Source organism: Falco cherrug, chromosome 20, assembly GCF_023634085.1.
Source record: "Falco cherrug isolate bFalChe1 chromosome 20, bFalChe1.pri, whole genome shotgun sequence".
Taxonomy (NCBI): Eukaryota; Metazoa; Chordata; class Aves; order Falconiformes; family Falconidae; genus Falco; species Falco cherrug.
Genome location: NC_073716.1, coordinates 3,507,986 through 3,529,050, shown reverse-complemented (window position 1 = coordinate 3,529,050; position 21,065 = coordinate 3,507,986). Strand labels below are relative to the sequence as shown.

Genomic DNA, 21,065 nt, shown 5'->3' with positions numbered 1-21,065 from the left:
AGATCACTTCACCCTCTTACATGTTGAGATTCCGGGAGGACTTCAGGGAAATCCTCTCCACTGAGGAGCAGGAACAGTCTGAAAGTATGGGCCAGCATGGAGGAACCAAAAGATTCAAAGCTTTATTTTTTTTTTTCTATATTTTTTTTTTAATAAAGTTAACAGTAAAACAAAATTCACAAGCCTTCCCCTCCCCGAGCTGGTTTCCTCTTCACACACAAAAGCACACAAAACAGAGGTCTCCAACCGAGAAAAATGAAACTGCTCTAAGTACAATGAGACATGATGAAGGAAGGAATCTAAGTATGTCCATATTCAAGGTTAAAATAAGCAGATCAGGTATGTGTGGTTGGGGTTGGTTTGGTGTTTGTTTTTTTTTTAGCCAAACTGGAAAAAGAAATTTCCAGGCCCAGAAGCTGAAAAAGAAAATGAAATGTATTAGTGTTTTCAAATGCCAAAGACAAGCTGGTTCACTACTGGCCTGCGTAGCTCGACGCCAAGCCAGTACTTAAATCAAACAAAAGCATCTGACCAAGCAGGAGAGGCGAGATCTTTGCTACGCAGTTCCAGCAGCCAATTCCCACCTAGCAGAAGAGCGGGCTACTGGTAACACAGGCCAAACCAGCACGTTTGCAAGGAGGAAGGTGAAGAGCACACGAAGCGTGCGAGACGTCTCACAATTCATAACAAAACACCTTAAGGAACACGCCCTTCCCCAAGGGGTAGGTCGCTATTGCTCAGGGCTGTACGTAGCCATCTCCCTGCAAGGCGTGCGGAGAAAGCCTGACCACACATAAAGTTGGAAGGGACGCTGAGCAACACCTCCTTCGTGGCTTCCAGGCGCCTCAAAATGTTTGCAGGCAGAGGATCTCAGGATTCAGGGTTAGGAAACCAGGAGAGAGCTGCACAATACCCATGCACTGGATTCTGACCGAGCTTTAGCACCAGCAGCTGTATCCCAGTTACGGTCAACCGTTCCTCACTCAGGTGGCAAAGCCCACACACAATTCTACAACAGGGAACCCTTTTTTTTTTGTTGTTGTTGCTGCTTTTAAAGACAAAAGAACCAGAACTGGCCATCAGCTGGGATGCTGTGCAGACAGAAGCTTCCAAAAGCTCTTAAGATACTTTCATGTGGAAAAAAATAATAATAATAATAAAAAAAAAAATCAAACAGCCTTCTCCAACAGCACATCTGCTCTGGGAAACTCTGCTGTCCCTGTCAAGCGATTTGTGTACTTACGTTTCCAAAGCTGAGTGGACACGTCCACCTACCTTCAAAACTGAAGCCACCTGGCCCACCAAAGAAGGCCTTGAAGATATTATTTGCATCGAAGTCTACAGGGAAGAAAAGGAAGCTGTGAGCTGCAGAGCCACTTACATTTTGCACAGGTTTAGGAATCGTCACTTAACTGAGGGCCCACAAAGCATTTTAGAAATGGACAAAAAGCTACGAACAGCCTGCTGGCTGAGCACTGCCACACAGCAGCGGAGTACAGGGCCGCTGACGAGCAGAAAACAGGTAAAATCAAGTTGTCAGAGATAATTTCATTTACAGGGGGAACTAAGAATTTTGGATAAGCAGCATTTAGGGACCCACATCTTTCTATTATACTATTTTACACCTCCTAGGAAGTGCCTAATGGCAGCTATTACCTACCAGCTCAGTCAAGGATAACATCCACCACAGAACCTAGCCTGTTCACAACTTGAATCTTCCAGCAAAAATCTGCCACTCAAATGCTTCCAGAGACCAGAGTCAGTTCACAGAATTATTACACACGGGAGGTTTGCATAAGAGGAGAAGGCACTAAATGGTCTAACCTTTTTAAAGGCTGCCACGATAGAATATCCTAAGGCACACTTACCTCCCATGTTCAACCCATCCTCTTCTAGATCCTGCCCGCTGTCATAGCGGGCCTTCTTCTTGGGATCTGACAGGATGGTAAATGCTTCACCAACTTCCTTAAATTTCTTCTCCTCTTCCTTCTGTACTTCTGCGCTTGCCCCACTGTGTCGGTCTAGGGACACAAAAACAAGCAGGAAAGCACGTTACTAGTGAAAATGGAAAACGCTACACCTTCCCAGCTGCTGCCACAGCAGGTGTTTTAGATGTGTGGGGTCAGAACTGCTCTTTGTCCAGAAATTCCCCCTCTATTTATCTAATAAATAATTATTCCTGCCTCTGAGCGATGCTTTCACAGGGCACATGCACGCAGCAAGGGGATCAAAGCAACAACACATCCTCTAATAACGGACTGTTTGTGGATACCTGGATGATGCATTAGTGCTCTTTTCCTGTAAGCCTTCTTGATCTCATCTTCAGAGGCATTTTTGTCAACCCCAAGGATTTTATAATAGTCTTTCCGTTTGCTCTTTTTTAGTTCCACCTGTGCGTTCTTGAGAAGTTGCTTGTGTTCTAGAAAGAAGTGCAATGCTTTAGCGTCAGGCACAACCTCCTGCTTCAAAAGAGGCTGAAGGCCAACACGTTGAGATGATCTGGGTTGAACAATTCAAGTGCTGCAAGTAACCAACCCACCTGGATTTACAGCCAGGCAGCTAATTAAAGCCTCACTGTCCACTTAAGGCTGTTTCCTAACGTAGGTAAACACCCCAGTGCTCTTAAACCAGTTTTTAAGACACTGAACCACAAGGACTGTTTCATTTCAGGCTACCAAACCAGCAAGATGTCAGTTAAGAATGAGAACCATAACCAGGTATTCTGAATCTAGAGCACTGCTTCAGCTAGAAGCTAAATTGCCTTCTCAGCACTGAATGCAGAGGAGAAAAACCAGATCCTGAGACAGGCATCTCAGAGCACTTCTGAGGACTTTGCAGCATCGTCCTGCTGGGGTGAAAGGCTGCAAATCAGAGCGTATTGTGGGGGGAAAAAGCAAACAAAAGCAACACCAACAAAAAATTGCCAGTTAAGGCAAACTTATGCACACAAGAAGAATGCCAGTATGCTCACCTTTCGTTTTTTCTGTCTGATAAACCTTTTCATAGTCTCTTACAGCATCTTCATATTGTTCTGTGTCCATGTAACTGTGGAAAAAAACACTGGTGGCCAAGGTGTACTTCACAGGAAATATCAAAATGGGGTTCAGGTACAAGCTTTCTGGACGGATATCAATTAAGGAAAAGATGTGCACCGATCTGCAGAAAAAGCAATCACCAGAGGAACCCACAGAGGGTCACTGCTAGGCTGACTGGAAGCCCAGACACCTGCTGTTTGTGGGAAATCCTGGCACAGGAACCTGTACTTCGGGCTCCAAGCGGAGCCTGCAACCTCATTTGGCAGCACAAGTTCTACTTTAACGATCTGATAATTACTTTATCCAGCCGCAGGAACTAATAGCAGCCAGCAAGGTTTCAAGGAAGCTGGTGCACAGCCGTACACGATCAACGCTGGTTAGAAGTGACAATCTTGGCACCTCAGAGGGATGCGTGCCTGTCCCTTGGCATTTCAGCCTTACTCACATATTAACTGCTTACTGTAACTTAGCAATTACTGAGGTGGAGCTTGAGAAGAACACTGAAAGTTGTAAATTAAAAGGAATACACAACAGGAAGGCTGCAGTAACAGTTTTGGTTCATCTATGAGCCAGGCTGCTTTGTCACAAACTGGGGAATAATCAGTGTCGAAGAAAGTGGCAGACAGCCCCACGGTCAGACGAGCTTTGACTACTTCCCTGGGTGGTGCCAAGTTACAAAGGAGACGTACAGCCCCAAACTTCCTTTGTACTGCTTGTTCAGCCCCAGCGCGCTACACTGCCGTATTATCTGTGGCTGAAATACGCGTAGTCTCGGCTGATTTCTCCTTTATGGGAAGCAGGGCATCCCATTTCAAAATCTGCTTTGTTGGAAGCATGAACAGCTCTGCCGGGATAAGATCTCTTACTGCAGCAGCCCTTCTGAAAAAACTTGAGGGGGGTTCTCTGGGACAGAATATCTTACGTTAGTCTATAACCATAAGTAAATTAATTTTTAGAACAAATCCTGCCTGAATACAACAATCAACAGGCAGTCCCAGATCCGTGCAGGCAGGACAGACTGCACAGAGTCTCCCCTGCCACCTCATCACCGTAAGGAAGAGGAATAAATTCAGGAGCCCTTAAGACAGAACCTTTTATTCAGTTAAGCTTCAGATTTGTTATCCCTGACAATCAGTGCTGCAGGAAGGAGGTTCCTACCCACAAACCTGCTCAGCATGTCCATGATAAAGGTCTACTTACCACTGTGCTCTCCTCAAGTACGCTTTGATATACGTGTCATCCAGTTTTACTGCGTTCGTGCAGTCATCTATTGCTTCTTCGAGTTTCCTAAGCTATAACGTCAGACAGAAGCGAAGTGAATCCCAAGCAGAGAACAAATTCTGCCAAGCAGTATTTTAATTTTAAGCAAATGAAAAGCGTAAAGAATCTTGGAAAAATCTCACTCTTGTGTGTGTCTGCATCTAGGAAATTTTTTTCAGCCCTCCCAAAATCACAGAGCTTTTGATCCCTAGGGAAAAATCAGAAGCTTGGCTAGTGAAACAGTAGAACTACACGGTGCTTCTCTTTAAAGAAATGCACTTGGAAACAAGGGTCTTCCTGAGAATGATCTGAAAACCAAAGTTATTTTGTGTTCAAACTAATTCCCAGCCCAGAAAATAGTAATTCAAATGTGTTTTTTTTTTTAAACGGCATTGTTTGTTTGCAGACACAAACAGCCACAGAAAATATTCATTACTGCTGCCTCCAGCTCATCCCATTTCCCAGGTTTTGCAAACAGCCTCTGTTTCTTGACCAAGTGGGGGTGTTGAAAAGCCTTGCTAGCAGGTGGACCAGTTGTCACCACACAGAGGCAGCTGACACGGAAACATGCCTGGAGGAAGTGCAGGGTGGAAACTGGAAGCACTATCATGTGGCTGTTTCTCTAAAAGGCCACAGCAAACCTGGAAAAAGTGTCCAAGTGTTTTTAAATGACGTCGTATTTTTTTAGATAAAAAAAACCCCAAAGACAGATGACCTACCAGAAAAATAAGCAAAGAAAAGATACCTCATTACCAGAAGGAAACAAATAAGGATGCCTTTATGCTGATTCAGTTAAGGCTAAACCACATTCCTCCTCTCCCTCCCACCCTGTGCAGCCCAAGTATTTGAGTTTTGTTTCTTCAGGAGTCAACTTCACTGGCTGTCTGGAACAGATCCAATCATTGTGCAAGTGCAAAAACCTGAACCATTGCCTACAGCGCTAGAAAGATTCAGCTGCCCCAGCAGCCAGAGAAGCCTGGGCTTCCCAGAATAACCGATGTGCAATGTATAAACTATGTGGTGAGGAACAGGATGAAAGACTACCTGCCAGGTGACCATTTCTTACCTTTGAATTAACCGTCCCTCGGTTGCAGTAGAGTTTGGCATTTGTTTTTATATTATTTGGATCTATTCCTAGTGCTTCTGTGTATAGTTCATACGCTAGTTTGTAGTTTCCTTCTTTGAATGCTTTATTCCCATCTTCTTTCTTTGCTTTAAGTGCTTTGGCATTCTGAAAGAAAATATACCCTGGATAAGGACACAAGGTAAATGGTTCAGGGGTACCAAGCATCTTATTTTACTGGGCAATGGTCCTCAAACCTAACCATCATCATTTGGTTGCAGGATACAAAAGTCACAGCGTTGCTACAGCAGCTGGAATGGGCTGTAAACATTTTGCCTTTCCCCGAAGACAAGCGCTAAGGAACAGCCAGCGCCAGTTAAAAGCGTTCTCCAACAAACAAAGGTTGCCTAATTTTTAAGACGAGAACATGACAGTGAAATAAATGTATGGATTTTTTTAAAAAAAAAATGAATGGGACATCACTTTTGGAGAGTTTATACAAGTGAACAGATTTTAAAAGTTGGTCAAAGACCTAAAACAGGGAAGGTGCAACGCGAAAGGATCAGTGTTTAAATGCAAGTCAACCTGTAGGCACAAACATTAAATCTGAAAGCCAGAAGTTCTTTTAGAATAGACAGACCTAGTTTTATTGCTCCTGTATCTGATCAAGGAACAAAGAAGAATGAAAGGGAGGCAGCCTTCGAAGTATCACAAACTTCTGAGAAAGAGCTTCTAGCAACTCAGTTGTACCTAAAGCAGCCACTGGTTGTCTTTGGCAAGGGCTGGACACGCTACTTGCTAGTGGAGATCTGGGGAATAATAATGTTGAGGAGAGGAGAAGGGATTGATCCAGAAGAACCAAGTTAGACATTTGGATAAAATAAAAAAAAAAAAAAAAAAAAAATTCCTGGCAATTTTGCAGCCCCATCCCGAGCATCCACACTTACACGGCAGGCAAGACATGCTTTCTCGTGATCAGGAGCCATTCTGAGTGCCTGGACAAAGAACTGCACTGCCTTCTCAATACAGTCCTCATAATAAAGGCAGAGACCACGGACATACAGAGCATCAGCATTTGTTGAGTCCATTCGTAAGATGTCACTGTAATAGACACATAAAAAAAATGAAAACGCTTCCCTATTCCAGTTTCCTTCTGATCTCCAAAACCACTCTTCCTCCACTGAGTTATTTACTTATTTTATCAACTCTGTGGTACAGATACGCAGAAAGTATGGGAACTGGCTCAAGCGAGACCGCCGGTTATCAACAGAGTCAAAATGCAGTTTCCCTGGCAAGATTAACTTTAAAAGGAGATAAATCCATGCATTCCTCTTCTTTGCAATTTGCACTAAGGACTATTTCTTTTTTAGATTCCCTCGTTTATTTCAGGCTGTGGAAAACAAGCAACAGCCAGGACACACGACCAGTTACTCAAACTCTAGACCTTAAGACGCTCACCTTGCTACAGACTGTGCTTCTGGGTAGCGACCCAATAATGCTAAACATTCAGCCTTGAGGATTTTGAATCGGTGACAAGCCGGAGCAAACTCCAAAGCACGATCCATGCAAAACACAACCTGGTGTAAGAAAAAAAACACAAACATGAGCAAAGCAAACAGCCAAAGGCCCAGTTTGAAAGGCTGCACCAGCACCACATTTTAGATTTCGTATTTGTCTTTGAACAGGAAGATAAGTGTGCAGACACCTGTTTCTTCTGCTGCTGGAGACGTATGCTAGCAAATCTTCCTCACGTACAGGTTTTTTGTTTTCCCTTTCAAAGGGCTTTATGTACAAAGGTTTGTGGCACCTGCTATGTTACCATGACACGGCACTACACAGAAGATTCAAAGGACACCTGTAGAAAGTCCATCCCTTTAACTCTTCTGAAACCGTAGGGTCTGAAGAAAGAGCCAAGAAGACAATTCTGCCCCTGTTTCCTGCATCATAAAGGCACGTGGGAAGGACAGAAATTCAATAGATTGAGACAGTTTGGACTGGACAAAACACAAAAAAGTACAGTGCAGGGACTGATCTTACATTGGTCTGACTGCAATGGGCAGGGTGATCTAATAGGTCTTTTCCATCTCTGCCCCTCTGGTGGGGACATCTGCACTAGAACAGGCTCATTGTTCCACGAAGGTTCATCTGCTTCCCCAGCCCGTGACATCACGACTGCCTGCTGTGGGAAGCACTGTGCTCCAGACTAAGAAGCCAATGGCTTCTGGGTGAGGAAGGAGCAAGAGCAGCTCTCCAGAAACAAAGATCACATTTCATGCAAGCCTCCCCAGTGAAGTGAGGCAGGAGATGTGAAGGGACAGATGCAAAAGCCCAGAACATGCAATACAGGCAGGGCAACTCCTACACATGACATTCACATTGACCATACATCCATTTCCTCCTTATAGCCAGGTGATACAAAGCTGGAATTTACCCTTCCAAAAGCCTAAGAGTCAGTGACCTGAACAATGAGCTTAACGTGCTGGACAACCTCTTTCCTGGGCCAAACTTGGGCCTTACACGCATCCACTGAACAGAAACTGTTGCACGAGAAGTGTTTGGTGCCTTTCAGACTTCAGGCTGTTGTTTCCTGTTCTATCAGGTCAGTACCAGCTGCATCCTCTTACAGCCCTTGGGGAAAAAAGATTTGGAAACAGTAATGGAGAATGCCCCCACGCAGATCTGCATCCCTCCTTCAACAACCCTCGCTGTAATAACGGCAGGCACGCTGCCTTTTCTTTTATTATTATTATTCAAGAGTTAAGAATAATCCTGGATATGCATTCTAGGAGCAAAGCGTGATCAAAGGCTGCTGCTGACAAAACCTGTATTCAAACAGCTCGTTCGTGGTTCCACTCACCCTGCAAAGCAAACAGTAATAGAGGATATTCCGCCTGAGCCAGTCACCCTCTTCACTTGTAATTCATTGTAGCGGGTTTGCGTGGCAAGGTTTTGGTAGTGGGGAGCTACAGCGGTGGCCTCTGTGAGAAGATGCCAGAAGCTTCCCCCATGTCCAATGCAGCCAATGCCAGCTGGCTCCAAGACAGACCCAGTCACTGGCCGAGGCCAAGCTAATCAGCGGTAGTGCCTCTGGGGCAGCATGTTAAGAAGGCAGAAAAAAAATAAAAATCTGCACCAGCAGGAGAAAGGAGTGAAACTATGTGAGAGCAACACCTTTGCAGACCCCCAGGTCAGTGCAGAAGGGGAGGCAGGAGGTGCTCCAGGCACCCGAGCAGAGATTCCCCTGCAGCCTGTGGTGAAGACCATGGTGAGGCAGGCTGTCCCCCTCAGCCCACGGAGGTCCACAGCAGAGCAGATCTCCACCTGCAGCACGTGGAGGACACTCCATGTCAGAGCAGGCAGATGCCCAAAGGAGGCTGTGACCCTGTGGGAAGCCCACACTGAAGCAGGTTTGCTGGCAGGACTTGTGGACCCACGGAGAGAGGAGCCCATGCCAAAACCAGGTTTCCTTGTGAGGCTTGTGACCCCACGGGGGACCCACGCTGGAGCAGATCGTGAAGGACTGCAGCCTGTGGGAAGGACTCACATTGGAAAAGTTCGTGGAAGATGGTCCCCTGTGGGAGGGACCCCACGCTGGAGCAGGAGAAGAGTGCGAGCAGGAAGGAGTGGCAGAAACAATGTGTGAAGAACTGACTGTAACCCCCATTCCCTGCTCCTCTGTGCCGCTCAGGGGGAGGAGGCCAAAAAAAAATAATCAGGAATTAAGTTAAGCCCAGATAGAAGGCGAGGGTGTGGGGAAGGGGTTTATTTTTTGTATTTGACTGGTAATAAATTAAACTAATTTCCCCAAGTCGAGGCTGTTTTGCCAGTGATGGTAACTGCCGAGTGATGTCCCTGCCCTTATCCCAACCCATGAGCCTTTTATATATTATTGTTTAAGTTTTATTTATTGTTCTGCCCTTATCCCAACCCACGAGGGATTATATTTTCTCTCCCCTGTCCGGTTGAGGAAAGGAGTTATAGAGTGGCTTTGGTAGGCACCTGGCACTCAACCAGGGTCAAACAACCACACCTTACCTTCCTGAAATCCCGTTTCTCAAAATCTACTTCAGCTATTTTTTCATACTCAAGCACAGTACTGGCGTTCTTCAGCTGAAAGACAGGAGAACACAGCAAGTGTTGCAGGACAGTCACTGCTCTGAAACACCATCAAACAGCCAATTTAATTTAAGCAGCTAAACCCTAAAGTGTCAGAGCAAAAGCAATTGCAGACCGTGGAACAATAATGCAGATTACACAAATATTATTGCCAGCATTAAAATCAGTTTGAAATCAAGTGACCTAACTGGTAGCCCAGAAAAACACACCCCCTGTGAATGAGGTACAGAAATGGCAGCAGCCTTCCACATACTGTGTCACTCATTCCCCTGCTCCCTTACCAGCACATACCATTTCTCCTCTGGAGCACCGGGTGAAAGACCAGTTTAGCCTTCATGCTTTTCTGCTAAGAAGGGACAACCACACACAAAAGTAACTGTGCAACCTGGCTGTCTACTGAAACAGAGAGACTTTGACAGGATCTCGTTCTTCTCACTCCCTCACAGCATGCTAACAGTCGTTACTAATGATGACTATGATTCCACCTTGCAAATTTGAAGAGAAAGGCTCACCAGTCCAACCCGTTCCCTTTGACAGCCCTATCTACTGGGAATATTTCAATTTTGAGAACCTCTCACCTCTTGCTGTGCCTGGGTATTCTTATGATCCAGTTCTAAAACTCGTTGAAAGCAGCGACTGGCAGCCATGGCATTCCCTAGGGAAAGATGGCACTTCCCTTCCCGGAGATGGCCCTGAGGAGACGGTTAAAAGGGAGTTGCAAGAGCTGCAACAGGTAGAGACAAGGGTACCGAGACGTGAAGTATGAAGTTTTCCACGTACCCTTACAAAGCTGTCGTCCAATCTGACAGACTGCTGAGCGTCTCCCAGTGCTTCTCGGAATCTCCCCAGCATCATGAGCGTGGCAGCTCTGTTACCATAATAACTGGCATTATTAGGACAGGTGTCTGGAGAAGATACAAGAGCACTCACTGTTAGTGCAATGCAAGCAGCTACACAACTTGTAGAACATACTGAAAAGCTGTGGTTGGATGAAAAACTCACATTCCTCCCCAGTTTTATAATGTCACCCAAGCGGATTAAGACTATGCAAGATGGTCAAGCGGCTGATTTGAAGAGCAAGTCATAAAACTATTGCTCCTCACACTACGTGCAGGAATAAACTCGTATAGAACAAAACTTTACGGTGTTCAGCCTGGCAGCACTGCTGACCCTGCGTTAGAGGGAAAGCTGGATCGGTTTCGTGTTAAGAATACCTTGGCTGGAGGAGAAACAAAGAACTGCTGCAATCACCCACACTGGTACTGACTTGCATTATCTATCTGCTGAAATTTCGCAAGGTAATTAAAGCAGGCAAAAGGTTTTCACCCAGCATGTGCCGTTAGAAACCCTTCTGGTGTATTTTAAATCAATAACCAGCTTTGATTTGTAGACATGGTATTCAGCAAAGACTAATATTACCAACTGTTCTCACCTATGGCTTTTGTGTAGTAGTTGTACGCTTCGTTGTAATCTTTCTTGGCATAGTATGCGTTTCCTTGTTCCTTGAATGATTCTGCTTCTCTGAAAGGAAGCAAAACACCACATTTTTAGAGGAATTGAGCACCAGAACAGGTTCTGACCATGACTGAGCACCTCAACAACCTTAATATAACTCTTCAGTGCTCCAAAATGCTTGTAGAGGGTTGTTGTGAGATTTCCTCTGTACACACTGTGCATGAGAACACAGCACACCTCACGTCCTGCTGGCTTCTCAGATACTTCACCACTTTACCAGGGCCATGAGCAGCGATACTCGGGATATTACCAAGCCAAACGTTAGAGGAACGCAATAGCAGACTAAAGCCACCTTTGAGCACCCTCCCTTCAGCCTCAGTACACTGGCTTCGTGGAGTCCACCAAAACTCCTTCGTACAGGGTTAATCAAACCAGCCTGCTCCTGTGAGGTGCTGTATAACCTCAGGAGTCACTGAAGTCAAGAAACAGTGTTGTCTGCCTTTCAGAAGTAGTCCCACATACTTAAGAAACAGGGCCAAGAACAATTTCTACAGTCAAAAGACAGCTAAATCAGAGAGAAATAAAGGTGCAAGCAGAAGCTTGGCACTGCCTTGGCAACAGGTCCAAAAATAGTCCTTGCACTCAAAAGCAAGCATTTGCAGAGACAGTTTAGGCCATTTAAAAACACACAACATATGGTTTAAAGCAGCATCCCTTAAACTCTTGAAAGCAAAGTTTCCCCTGAAGGGAATTAAATCCTTCCTCTCCCATCTACCCTCACTATTTCAGATAAGCAGTCCAAGAGGGAACTTGTACGATGCTGCTAGAGTTTAATTCAGCTTCACTGAATTAAAGTCAGTGATTTAATTCACATGCTTCCCCTCCAGGACTGTTTAACGCTTAAAAACTACGAGGCCAACTCAAAAGAAGCAACACTCCACTATAAAGCAAAGCCATCAAGACCTGCATCGTGCTTTTGGGACTTCACTGCTGTAGCCAGAGACAGACACTGTTTGTCCACTTTCCAAAGCACTTGCACAACCAGAACTCTGGCCCCAGACAAAGACAAATTCTAACCATCAGAACAAAGACCATCTCAGACTCCATCCTTCATGTGCCACCAGGGATGCGGGCAGCACACCTACGAGCCCCAGCCACCCTGTCCTTCAACAACCAGCAGTCTTCTGCTAGAGCGGTCCAGCCACGGGGAAACGACTGTAGCACGAGCAGTACCGTCCAAGTGGATTATTCCAGGTCACCCTCCTCCTCTCGGATGACTACCAACTGATCCGAACGCAGCCTTTGCTGAAGCAGTAACACAGAAGCCAAGGAACCTAATACAGCCGGGTGATCCCCACCCCCGAGCCTGCCAAGGCAGAGTTGCACTTGCAGGCTCAAACACGGGTCACTTCCAGGCTGTGCTGAAATGTTGGGCTTCAGCATTTTCTTGAAAGAAGGGTCCAGAAGCAAAGGCATCTCTTTGTACCGCTTGCCACAGGAAAGCTGTTTACAGGGAAATCCAAGATAAACAAAAGCAAACCAGCTCAGAGAACACAGGACTAGAGAGTGAAGAGTCACAGGACTTTTTAGACACAAATACCTCCATCCAACATCCAGCACGAGCTGTTCAATCGCTCTCGGGCCTGAGCAGCTTTGTTTCTGTATCTAGCAACACTACTGCAACAGTCAAAAGGCCCGCGTCAGAGCCAGTCTTCAGTCTACCACGTACTAAAAACACAGAGATAATCTTCACCTTTAAAAATTTAGGCTCACCTATCACAGAAAGCATAACGCAAGCGATTCAGTTCTGTATTTCGTTACACCTTTACAAAACTCTCAAAAATTAGACGCAGCTTTGGGCACGTTACAGAACTGTGTTTTGCCCAGAGGAAGTGAAGACTTTTTGCCTTTCACAAATCACATTCTTAATAAACCTAACAGGAGAGAAGCTGACTCTCTTCACTGAAGGCTGTAACTACGATGCATTTGAAGCGTGGAAAAGGTGCTCTTATTATAGAGGACGTACTGTTAGAACGCGCCGTAGTGAGAAGCCTCTTTCGGTATGTAAAATAAAAAGCAAAGGGAAGACTGTGACTAGTCCTGCATTTTAGTAAGTTGCCAAATCCAAAACGTGAGGGCGCAGAGCAGGCTTGGTAAGAGCCAAGCACCATTTCGCACTTTTATTTCAGAAGTACCTAGAGACCAGATCCTTGTGCAAGAAACTCATCTAGTGGAAGCTGCCAACCCAGGACGGAGTGAAGTCAAGCCGCAGTGTCCTCGCCAAGGTGGGGGGCACTGCCAGCGCCCCCGGCACTCCTAGGGCACATCTCGGCAAAGGCAGCGCAGGAGCCGAAGCAGGGAGGAGGGACCCCACCAGTGAAGGAGAGCAATGTTCAGCTAGCCTACTACAGAAAGAACAAAGGCAATTGTGTTGAAACAAGTTCACATGTTTTTAACCTCATTCAGGCTTGCCATTGGCCATTCCCACACAACTGCCTCATGCAAAGGGTTGTTTTCACTGAACCATCACAGTTTTGCCAGCTGGCAAAACAATAGACACAGGGAGCTGCCCCGCCGAGGGCCCGCAGGCCACAGCTGAAGTGTGGGCTCTTCACTTTCAGTTTTAACTTTTGCTGTCAGCTACACTCCGGCAACGGACCAGGCGCACCCCTGCTGAAGTCAAACCACCATGCTGCAGTTATTCTGTTTGAAATAAGGTGAACAACCAACAGTGTGGTAAAGAAAGGGGTTAGCACATGCACCCCACTGCCTCGCAAGGGTCTTGTGCCGGCTCCAGTTCATCCCTGCTGCACCTGCTCCCGTTCCAGCAAATGATGAACTCACCCATCTGAGCTGGGAAAGTGCCGTACCTCCTCCACCCCAGCCTTCCCAGCATCGCGCCCGAGGCAGGTGCTTCTCCCGCAGCCTTCCTCTTCCTCAGAAGGCAGCACGCTGCCAGACCCTGAGCAGCGGCACAGCACCCTTCCATGCTCCTCCTCTGTGAGGGCCACAAGATCTAGTGATGATTATGTGCCTGTTGGATGGATCTGTATCACAAGCGGCAGGACTTGCGCTTTGCACGATTAAAAATGTGTCCAAACAAAACCACATTTTTTTTTTGGAGTAATACAGATCAAACGTTCAAAATACTGCGGAAAAACTAATCAGCAATTCTGCACTTCCGAAACCTTGGCAATAAGTAGTTTAACCAAAACTTTATTCTGGTTGTTTCTACAATCAGAAATGGAAAAGAAAATCACAAATGCTTTTAAAGTTCCTTCCCTCGGAAGCTCTCTGTTGTTCAGTCTAAAGACAGGGGTGCACAGCATTAACAGCAGAACTTCTCTGAGCCACCACAGTAACTTCCTTAGCGTACCGGTCCCTGAGCCACAAGACTTTTAGCAATTTTACCTGTCATGCTATGAGGAAGCATTGTCTAACAGATACAGCTAAAGGGCTGGCTGCCAGAGCACCCTGTCTGCCAACAAACTGCTGGGAAGAGCTGGGAAAATGGGAGAAGGAAAACAGATCCATGGCAAAACCAACTTTCACGAAGCACCGGTATTCTGAGATGCTAGAGAAAACACAAACACACGAGAATTACTGTTTTCTACTCTTTTTTTTTTAATGATCTATTTTCTTTTTAGGCATTTACCACGGATTGATATATCAACAAGTCACATCGCTTCAGATAACACTAGCAGAAAGGAAGCACACTGGTGTTTCTATTGGTCATGGGGCTTAAAGCTCAATGATGAAAAAAAAAAAAAAAAAAGACTGTGAAATAAAAAGCAAATTGCCTCCAAAGCACAAAGGCAAAGCCAGTTGCTGGAAACGCAAGGCTTGTGGTCTGCGATCGTAGACACAGAACAGAAGCATCTCTCCCCAGTTGCGCTCCACTGACATAGAAAGCACACAGAGAAAACAGTTCTTGTTTACCACGGTCTCTGGCTACAACAAGAAAAAAATGCAGATCTCCTGATATCACTGGTAATTGTTTCACTCCAAACAGATGCTGCAGCCTGAATGAGATCATTCTGCATCTCGCACTGATGTAGGCTGCATTCCCCACTTGCTACTTTTGAAACTGAAGAAGAATCATGCTTTGCTAAAAATACGACCCAGGCTGAATGGATTGCTTTGTGATGGGAGGTTAGTGTCTTCTCACGGCCTCTCCACGCTGGGTGCAGAAGACAAGGAAGAGTTGCACCAAGGATCTCGGGAAGAAGTTTGTCTTTCATTGCTGGAGTGTACCACTGGCTCACAAGGAGGGAACTGTTTGGAGTAACTCCCTGCTTGTGAGCTAGTAAATTCTTTTTTCTTCTTTAATAACATGGCTCGGGACCCCTAACTCTTCAAGTGCTCCGGTCCCTGTCAGCCCAGAGGACCTGCCACCAAGACAGGCAGCAGCCATGTGTTCTGATGCTCTCCTCGCAGAGCTGGAGGCTGAGAGGCCGCAGCGCGAGGAACTCGCTGCCTGCCTGGTGGGAGAAGGAACCATCACAAGGCTCCTTCTATTCCCTGTGCCCTGCTGAAAGCTCAGCCCCTGCTCGTTCCCAGAACAGAAGAGCTATGAGAAGCAGCCATCCCGCGCACCACTGACACAATCCCACGTTTGCCTAACAACTTCTGCCTCCTCCTCGGAGCTTCCACACGCTGCCCCCGCCTGAGCACCGATCGTGGCTTCCACCCCTCCTACTCCAGCTCCCAACGAGACACTTGCAGACCCACCTCACAACACACACCTCGTTTTCTAAGCTGACAGAAACTCGGGGCATCTGTACAAACAGCACCTCTTGGGTCTAGACGTGGCGGCACAGACCCTGTGCGCTCAGGTACATGCTCAAAGCAACACTCCCCAGCTAGAGAAATTAGCACGTAAGCAGGTGGTAGACTTGCTCCCTCTCTGCTCTCCTGACCCTCACTCCTACTTCATTTCCTGCCTCCATTACGAAACAGTGACAAAAACCCCTAAAATATCTAGGATTTAAAGGCGGCTCCAAAATCCTGTCCTGACCAAGCCATCTTTTTTGGCATGCTCTGACAAAAGAAACACACCTGCCTTTCCCAAGCAATTCTTGCAGAGACTTTTTCTTTAATAGGATACGGTGCCTTTATCCAGCATTTTTTTTTTTTTTTGGTTGAAATCCAGTCTAGATTCTCAGCTGTCAGATGTTACTCAGCTGTTGGGGTAAAATAAGTTTGGTGATCTCAATACATTTTACAGTGGGCAGATGTCTAGAGCTTAAAATTAGCTGTCATATTTGCCACTGGCCATATGATACTCCCCCCTCCCTTCTTTCAGGGCTCAGAAGAGAAGCCAAACACTACATGGGTCACAGAGATGTACAGGGTATACCTCCCCGTATGCTTTAGAGACCCTTCCTCCAGGTTAGGTTTTACACCCCGAGTGAGGATTCGGAGCAAGAGGAATCTCTCGCTCGCTCTCTCTCATCTCCCATCAGCAGCGTTGGCAGTTTCTGTCTCTGGTACAGAAAACACCACAAAATCATACGGAATTTCACAGTGCTCACCCTCTGCAGCTAGGCAGCATCGTGCTGACCCTGTTGCAGCAGAGATCACACCGAACACAGAGCAGGGCACCACGCAACACATTTCTCTGCACATCAGCACCCCCCACTGAACAAGGACTGGGTTTACTACTAGCTGCAATACAGAAATGAAAATGAATGACATTTACTCACAGCATGCCCCAAAGCAGGGCAATCTCCAGTCCGTACATGCAAATATCTGTACATGCAAAGACTCAGCAGCTGAAACATAAAAGCAAAGTCTCTCACAAGAGCAGAAACAGATTAACTGGCATTTAATCCAGAAGGAGCACAACCCCACCCACCCCCCAAGCTATCCTCTACACACCCCCCAGAACATTCCCAAGACCAAAAGCTGCAAGAACCAAAACACGCCACAAGAAACCAAAGAAATGAACCAAATCTCTCCCTGCAGCTGTAAGTGAAAACAGCCAGACGAGCCCCGAACTTTAACTGCGCAGTTATGCAACGCACCTCGCTTGCAGAGCTCAGTATTAACCTAGCTCATAGCAATGGTCTGAGCATTTCTGGCAGGGTCACATCATACCTGTCATGAAAACCCACGGAAGGGTCTAGAATCAGCTCGAGATTGCTTTTTTCCCCACGGAGGCCTAAATGAAGGAAACCAGCCAGCTGTAAGGATTACATGGTGAAACAACTGCTTCTACAACATGATTCACCCTAAAAAAACATGTCTCATGTTAAAGAAAAAGGCTGGGGTTGTAGGTACTGACCACCTTTTCATACTGTAAAAAGCAACTACCTAATTCAGAGCATTCGAACGCTCTGCAAATTTATGGGAGAGTAAACAACTATGCGAGCAGCTTCTGCTGCTCCTTGTGTTATCATAAGACCATAAAGTAATTACAGATTAGTAAAACAGGCTGGATTTACAGCCTGGGAAACTCAAGTGCCTGTTTACAAGCAGAACAGGAATAGTGGAACCTTCTTCAGGCTATCCCGTAACGATGCGCACCCACCAGCGAGAGCTAACTCAACCCCCCTCCTGCCAGCACGCCCTGAGAAAGCAGGCAAGTAATGACATTTATTCACAAGGAGCCTGACCAAGATGCAACTCATTTCATGCAAAATAACACTGGAAAGCCTCTTGCTACTCCCCAGCACCTGACAACCTCCAGGCAACATCTGTCATGCTAATTAGTGACCCAAAGTCAGGCGAGGTCTGCAACCTTGACTTCTGCACAATTTACTTTGTGCGGCAAATTTCACATTCATCGCTTTACTAAGGTTAGCTACGATTTCCTACTGAGGCATCAACACAGCTGAAGTCTGCAGCGAAAGCACTGTAAAAACAACAGCCTGGGCACACCATCTCATAATGGTATTTTCTGAACAATTTTGGATACTTCTTTTTAAGAGGTTTCTGCACCCTCCAGTGCTGAAGAACACGGATAAAGATCCAGCCCCAGGCATGCACATCAGACAGAACCCAGAGCTGCCAGGAAGATGACAAGGAAATTTTCCCTGGCAAAACTCCAGTGACCCCAAGCTTGCAGACCAGCTGGGTAAAGGGAAAAACTCTCTCCATGGGTTAGAAACCTTTAAAATTAATTAAAAAAAAAAAAAAAAGGTGGGACCTTTTGGGGGTGGACCAGCCCCTGTTCATCAGCTGCTCCCCAGCAGAGGAGCCGGCACGAACAGCACCGCTACCCAGAAGATAAAATTAACACAATTACATCAACCCTTTTCCATAAGGGCCCCCACAATTTATGCTGCAGCAGACAATAATTATCCTGTGACCACACTCTATTCCCGTGCCTTAAACAACCTGTGAGTGAGCCATTTGGCATGCTTTCAGCTGTTTCGGTGCATTAGTTACAATCACTCTGAAATACAGAACCCCACTTTTGCTATTTTCCTGATTTTTTACTAGGCCACAGAGAACAGAATCACGCATTTACACAAAGGTGAGTCCTTAAGCAAACTATCTGCATCTTGTCATACTGTAATTCCTAAACAGAAGTACAGAACACGGTCAAACCCTTGATGCTGACTTACAGCAATGAATCAGAAAAGGTTTTCACTTATTTTTTTTCTATTTTTAAAAGAAGCTAGCACAGACACATCATAAAGGCTGTACTAAATAGGATTCAGGTGTATGCCTGTGCATGCCCATTAATGTGGAATGCCTGCATAGCCCTTGTAAGGGGTTTTACAAACATTACACACCTAATTAAGCCTCCAACTACTCTCCCTAATACAGCGACTATCACTCTAACTTACATTAGATCCCCTGAGCCACAGAAGTTAAGCAACTGATGTAAGCAAGGAAGGGCCAAAGTAGAGAAGAGATTAATGCACAGGACCCCTGGAAAATCTACCCCAGCTGGCAGAAAGGCACGTGTGTGTAAGGCCTACACTTTCTGAGCATCCAAAAAAAAAAAACCTGGAAGTAGAATCATAGCATTGTTTAGAGCATCTCCTACCCACACATTTCTTTTACCAAGGTAAAGGAGCAATATTTCCAACAACAACAAAAAAAAGGAAACCCTGTGAAAGCACCTAACAAAAGCACTGCATGGTAATAGTCAGAGTACAGCACCGGCCTTAAGACACCAAGAAAAAACTCAGATGTCCGAGACTGCCTCTGTTGTTAGAGCTGAACCTTCCCCTCGGTGGGGCAAGGACCGAACGCTGCCCACGAATTACTCTTTTTCTGCACCTGCTCAGCCTTTCCCAAGATCATCCTATTCATGACTGGTTTGCTGCGCCCATCGCTTCTGCAATGAAACTTGGGAAGGAGGAAGGCACGGGAACATGACAGAGGTCACTACCAGGAGATGACTGCGCCTTCAGCATGGTTTTTACATTTGGGTATTTTTAACACTTCAAACACCACATTTAACTAGCCCAGGGGAAGCAATGAGTTACCCATAAAGAGGGCTTTCCCAACTTCAGAGGCCATGCAATTTGGAGGAAGCCTATGTACAACATCCAGGTGCCTCCTCAGCAACACTTAATTTAACTCTTTAGAATGACATCACCAGGAAGCCAGCTCCTTCCCAGCACGCCTCCTCAAGCCTTCATTTTCTAACAGTAAACAAGCATCACAACACACCTCAGGCCATCAATATTCTTTTGAAAATGCTATTCCTCAGAGGCCGCTTTCGGTTTTGTTGTCTCCTTTTAATTCCATCCGCTGAATAATTTTCTAGAGCAATTGCCTCACCCTCTACAGAAATAGTTCTCTCCTCCCCAGTTCCCCAGGAGATAACCAACTGCCAGCGTTAGATGCTGCAGAACCAGTGGAGTTTCCTAGACATCGGACCTTCCCATCTCACCGCCTGCAGAGACTGCAACACTCAGCTGCTACTGGGAACCAGCTCACGTGCTCTTGAGAAGAAAACATGCAAGAAAGGTTGGGATTCCCACCACCCCCAGCCTCAGATGACACCGTCTGCTCCCCTGGGCAAGGTGCACCAGATCGCTTTAGAAATAAACCAGTTCCTGGAGGCTGAAGCAGCTCTTTAATTACACTAACATTTTCAGAGCAGGACTCTGCCCAAACATTCACCTGCAAGTGATATTTTCCCCGTTATTCACAGCATGTCAGGACAGAGTGAAAATTGCTACGTGTAGGTTTCAAACGGTACCAGGGACAAGAGAACTGGGTATGATGAGGCAGCAAAGAGCACTCATATCTAGGAGTTAGAAGCTTCACCTTCTACACCAGTTTAATCCTTTCCTCCTCGTCCTCAGCGATGGGAAAAAGCTCTCTTCAACCACCAGCCCGTGTGGCCTCGAGACAGAAATAACGTTAATTGTATTTCTAGGACACTCAAGCTCCAGTTGACTGAAGACAGCCCGACTCCACTACAGGGTGTATGTTCTAATCCTGGTACACACAGAGGCCATGAGATCTCACATGGGAACGTGCAGCCAAGACATCCCAAAATAAGCGTCGCCAAGCAGCACGCACAGCCCCGCCGCGCATGTGGCATGTCACAGCGCCGGGTGGGCCCTCGCCGCCGAGCCCCGGTGGGAGCAGCCCCGGCTTCCCCGCGGGACGAGGCTGGGCTGGGAGAAAGGCCTTTGCCCTCAGGGCCCGCCCCGCGCAGGGCCTTGCCGCAGCCCGCCGGGAGCGCACCCTGCCCGGCGCCCCGCACCCCGGGGCGCCCCCCAGCCCCGCTGCTGGCAGCCCGGGACAGCCGGGACGGAGGGGCCGGGGGAACCCTACCCGGTCCGGCCAAGCACCTGCGGCTCCCCCGCCCCGAGGCCCCGGGCCCCGCCGCCCCGGCCCCTTCCCGCTCCCCGCGGCCCAGGGCCGCCCCCGGCTGCCCCGGCCTCACCCGCCCGCCGGGCCCCGGCCCAGGGAGCCAGCCCCCGGCCCCGCCTGCCTGCGGGGACCCGGCCGCTCCCTCCCCCGCCCGGCGGGACGAGGCCGGCCCGCGGCAGCCGCTCTACCTCCGCGTCTCCTCCTCGTTCTCCAGCTCGCCGGGTCCATCGGGCGCCGCCATGACCACATCGCATTCAGCCGCCGCCGCCATCTTACCGCCGGGCCGGGCTGGGGACAGGCGGCGGGGCGGGGGCGGGCGCGGCGCCGGAAGGGGCGGGGCTGCCGCG

The 21,065-nt window shown here is 47.2% G+C and overlaps 1 protein-coding gene across 1 annotated transcript; it reads right to left on the bottom strand.

Annotated features, from left to right (window-relative positions):
• Nucleotides 1–366: 366 nt before the first annotated feature.
• On the bottom strand, nucleotides 367–21,059 carry DNAJC7 (DnaJ heat shock protein family (Hsp40) member C7). Its single transcript, XM_055697345.1, has 14 exons — nucleotides 20,907–21,059; nucleotides 10,907–10,995; nucleotides 10,255–10,379; nucleotides 10,053–10,166; nucleotides 9,394–9,468; nucleotides 6,817–6,935; nucleotides 6,306–6,459; nucleotides 5,362–5,526; nucleotides 4,236–4,327; nucleotides 2,972–3,045; nucleotides 2,273–2,419; nucleotides 1,869–2,021; nucleotides 1,276–1,338; nucleotides 367–416 (listed from the first exon to the last, which is right to left on the bottom strand). Exons 1-14 carry the CDS (start codon nucleotides 20,987–20,989, stop codon nucleotides 379–381), a joined length of 1,491 nt encoding a protein of 496 aa, XP_055553320.1. The 5' UTR covers nucleotides 20,990–21,059; the 3' UTR covers nucleotides 367–378.
• Between the last annotated feature and the right edge of the window lie 6 nt (nucleotides 21,060–21,065).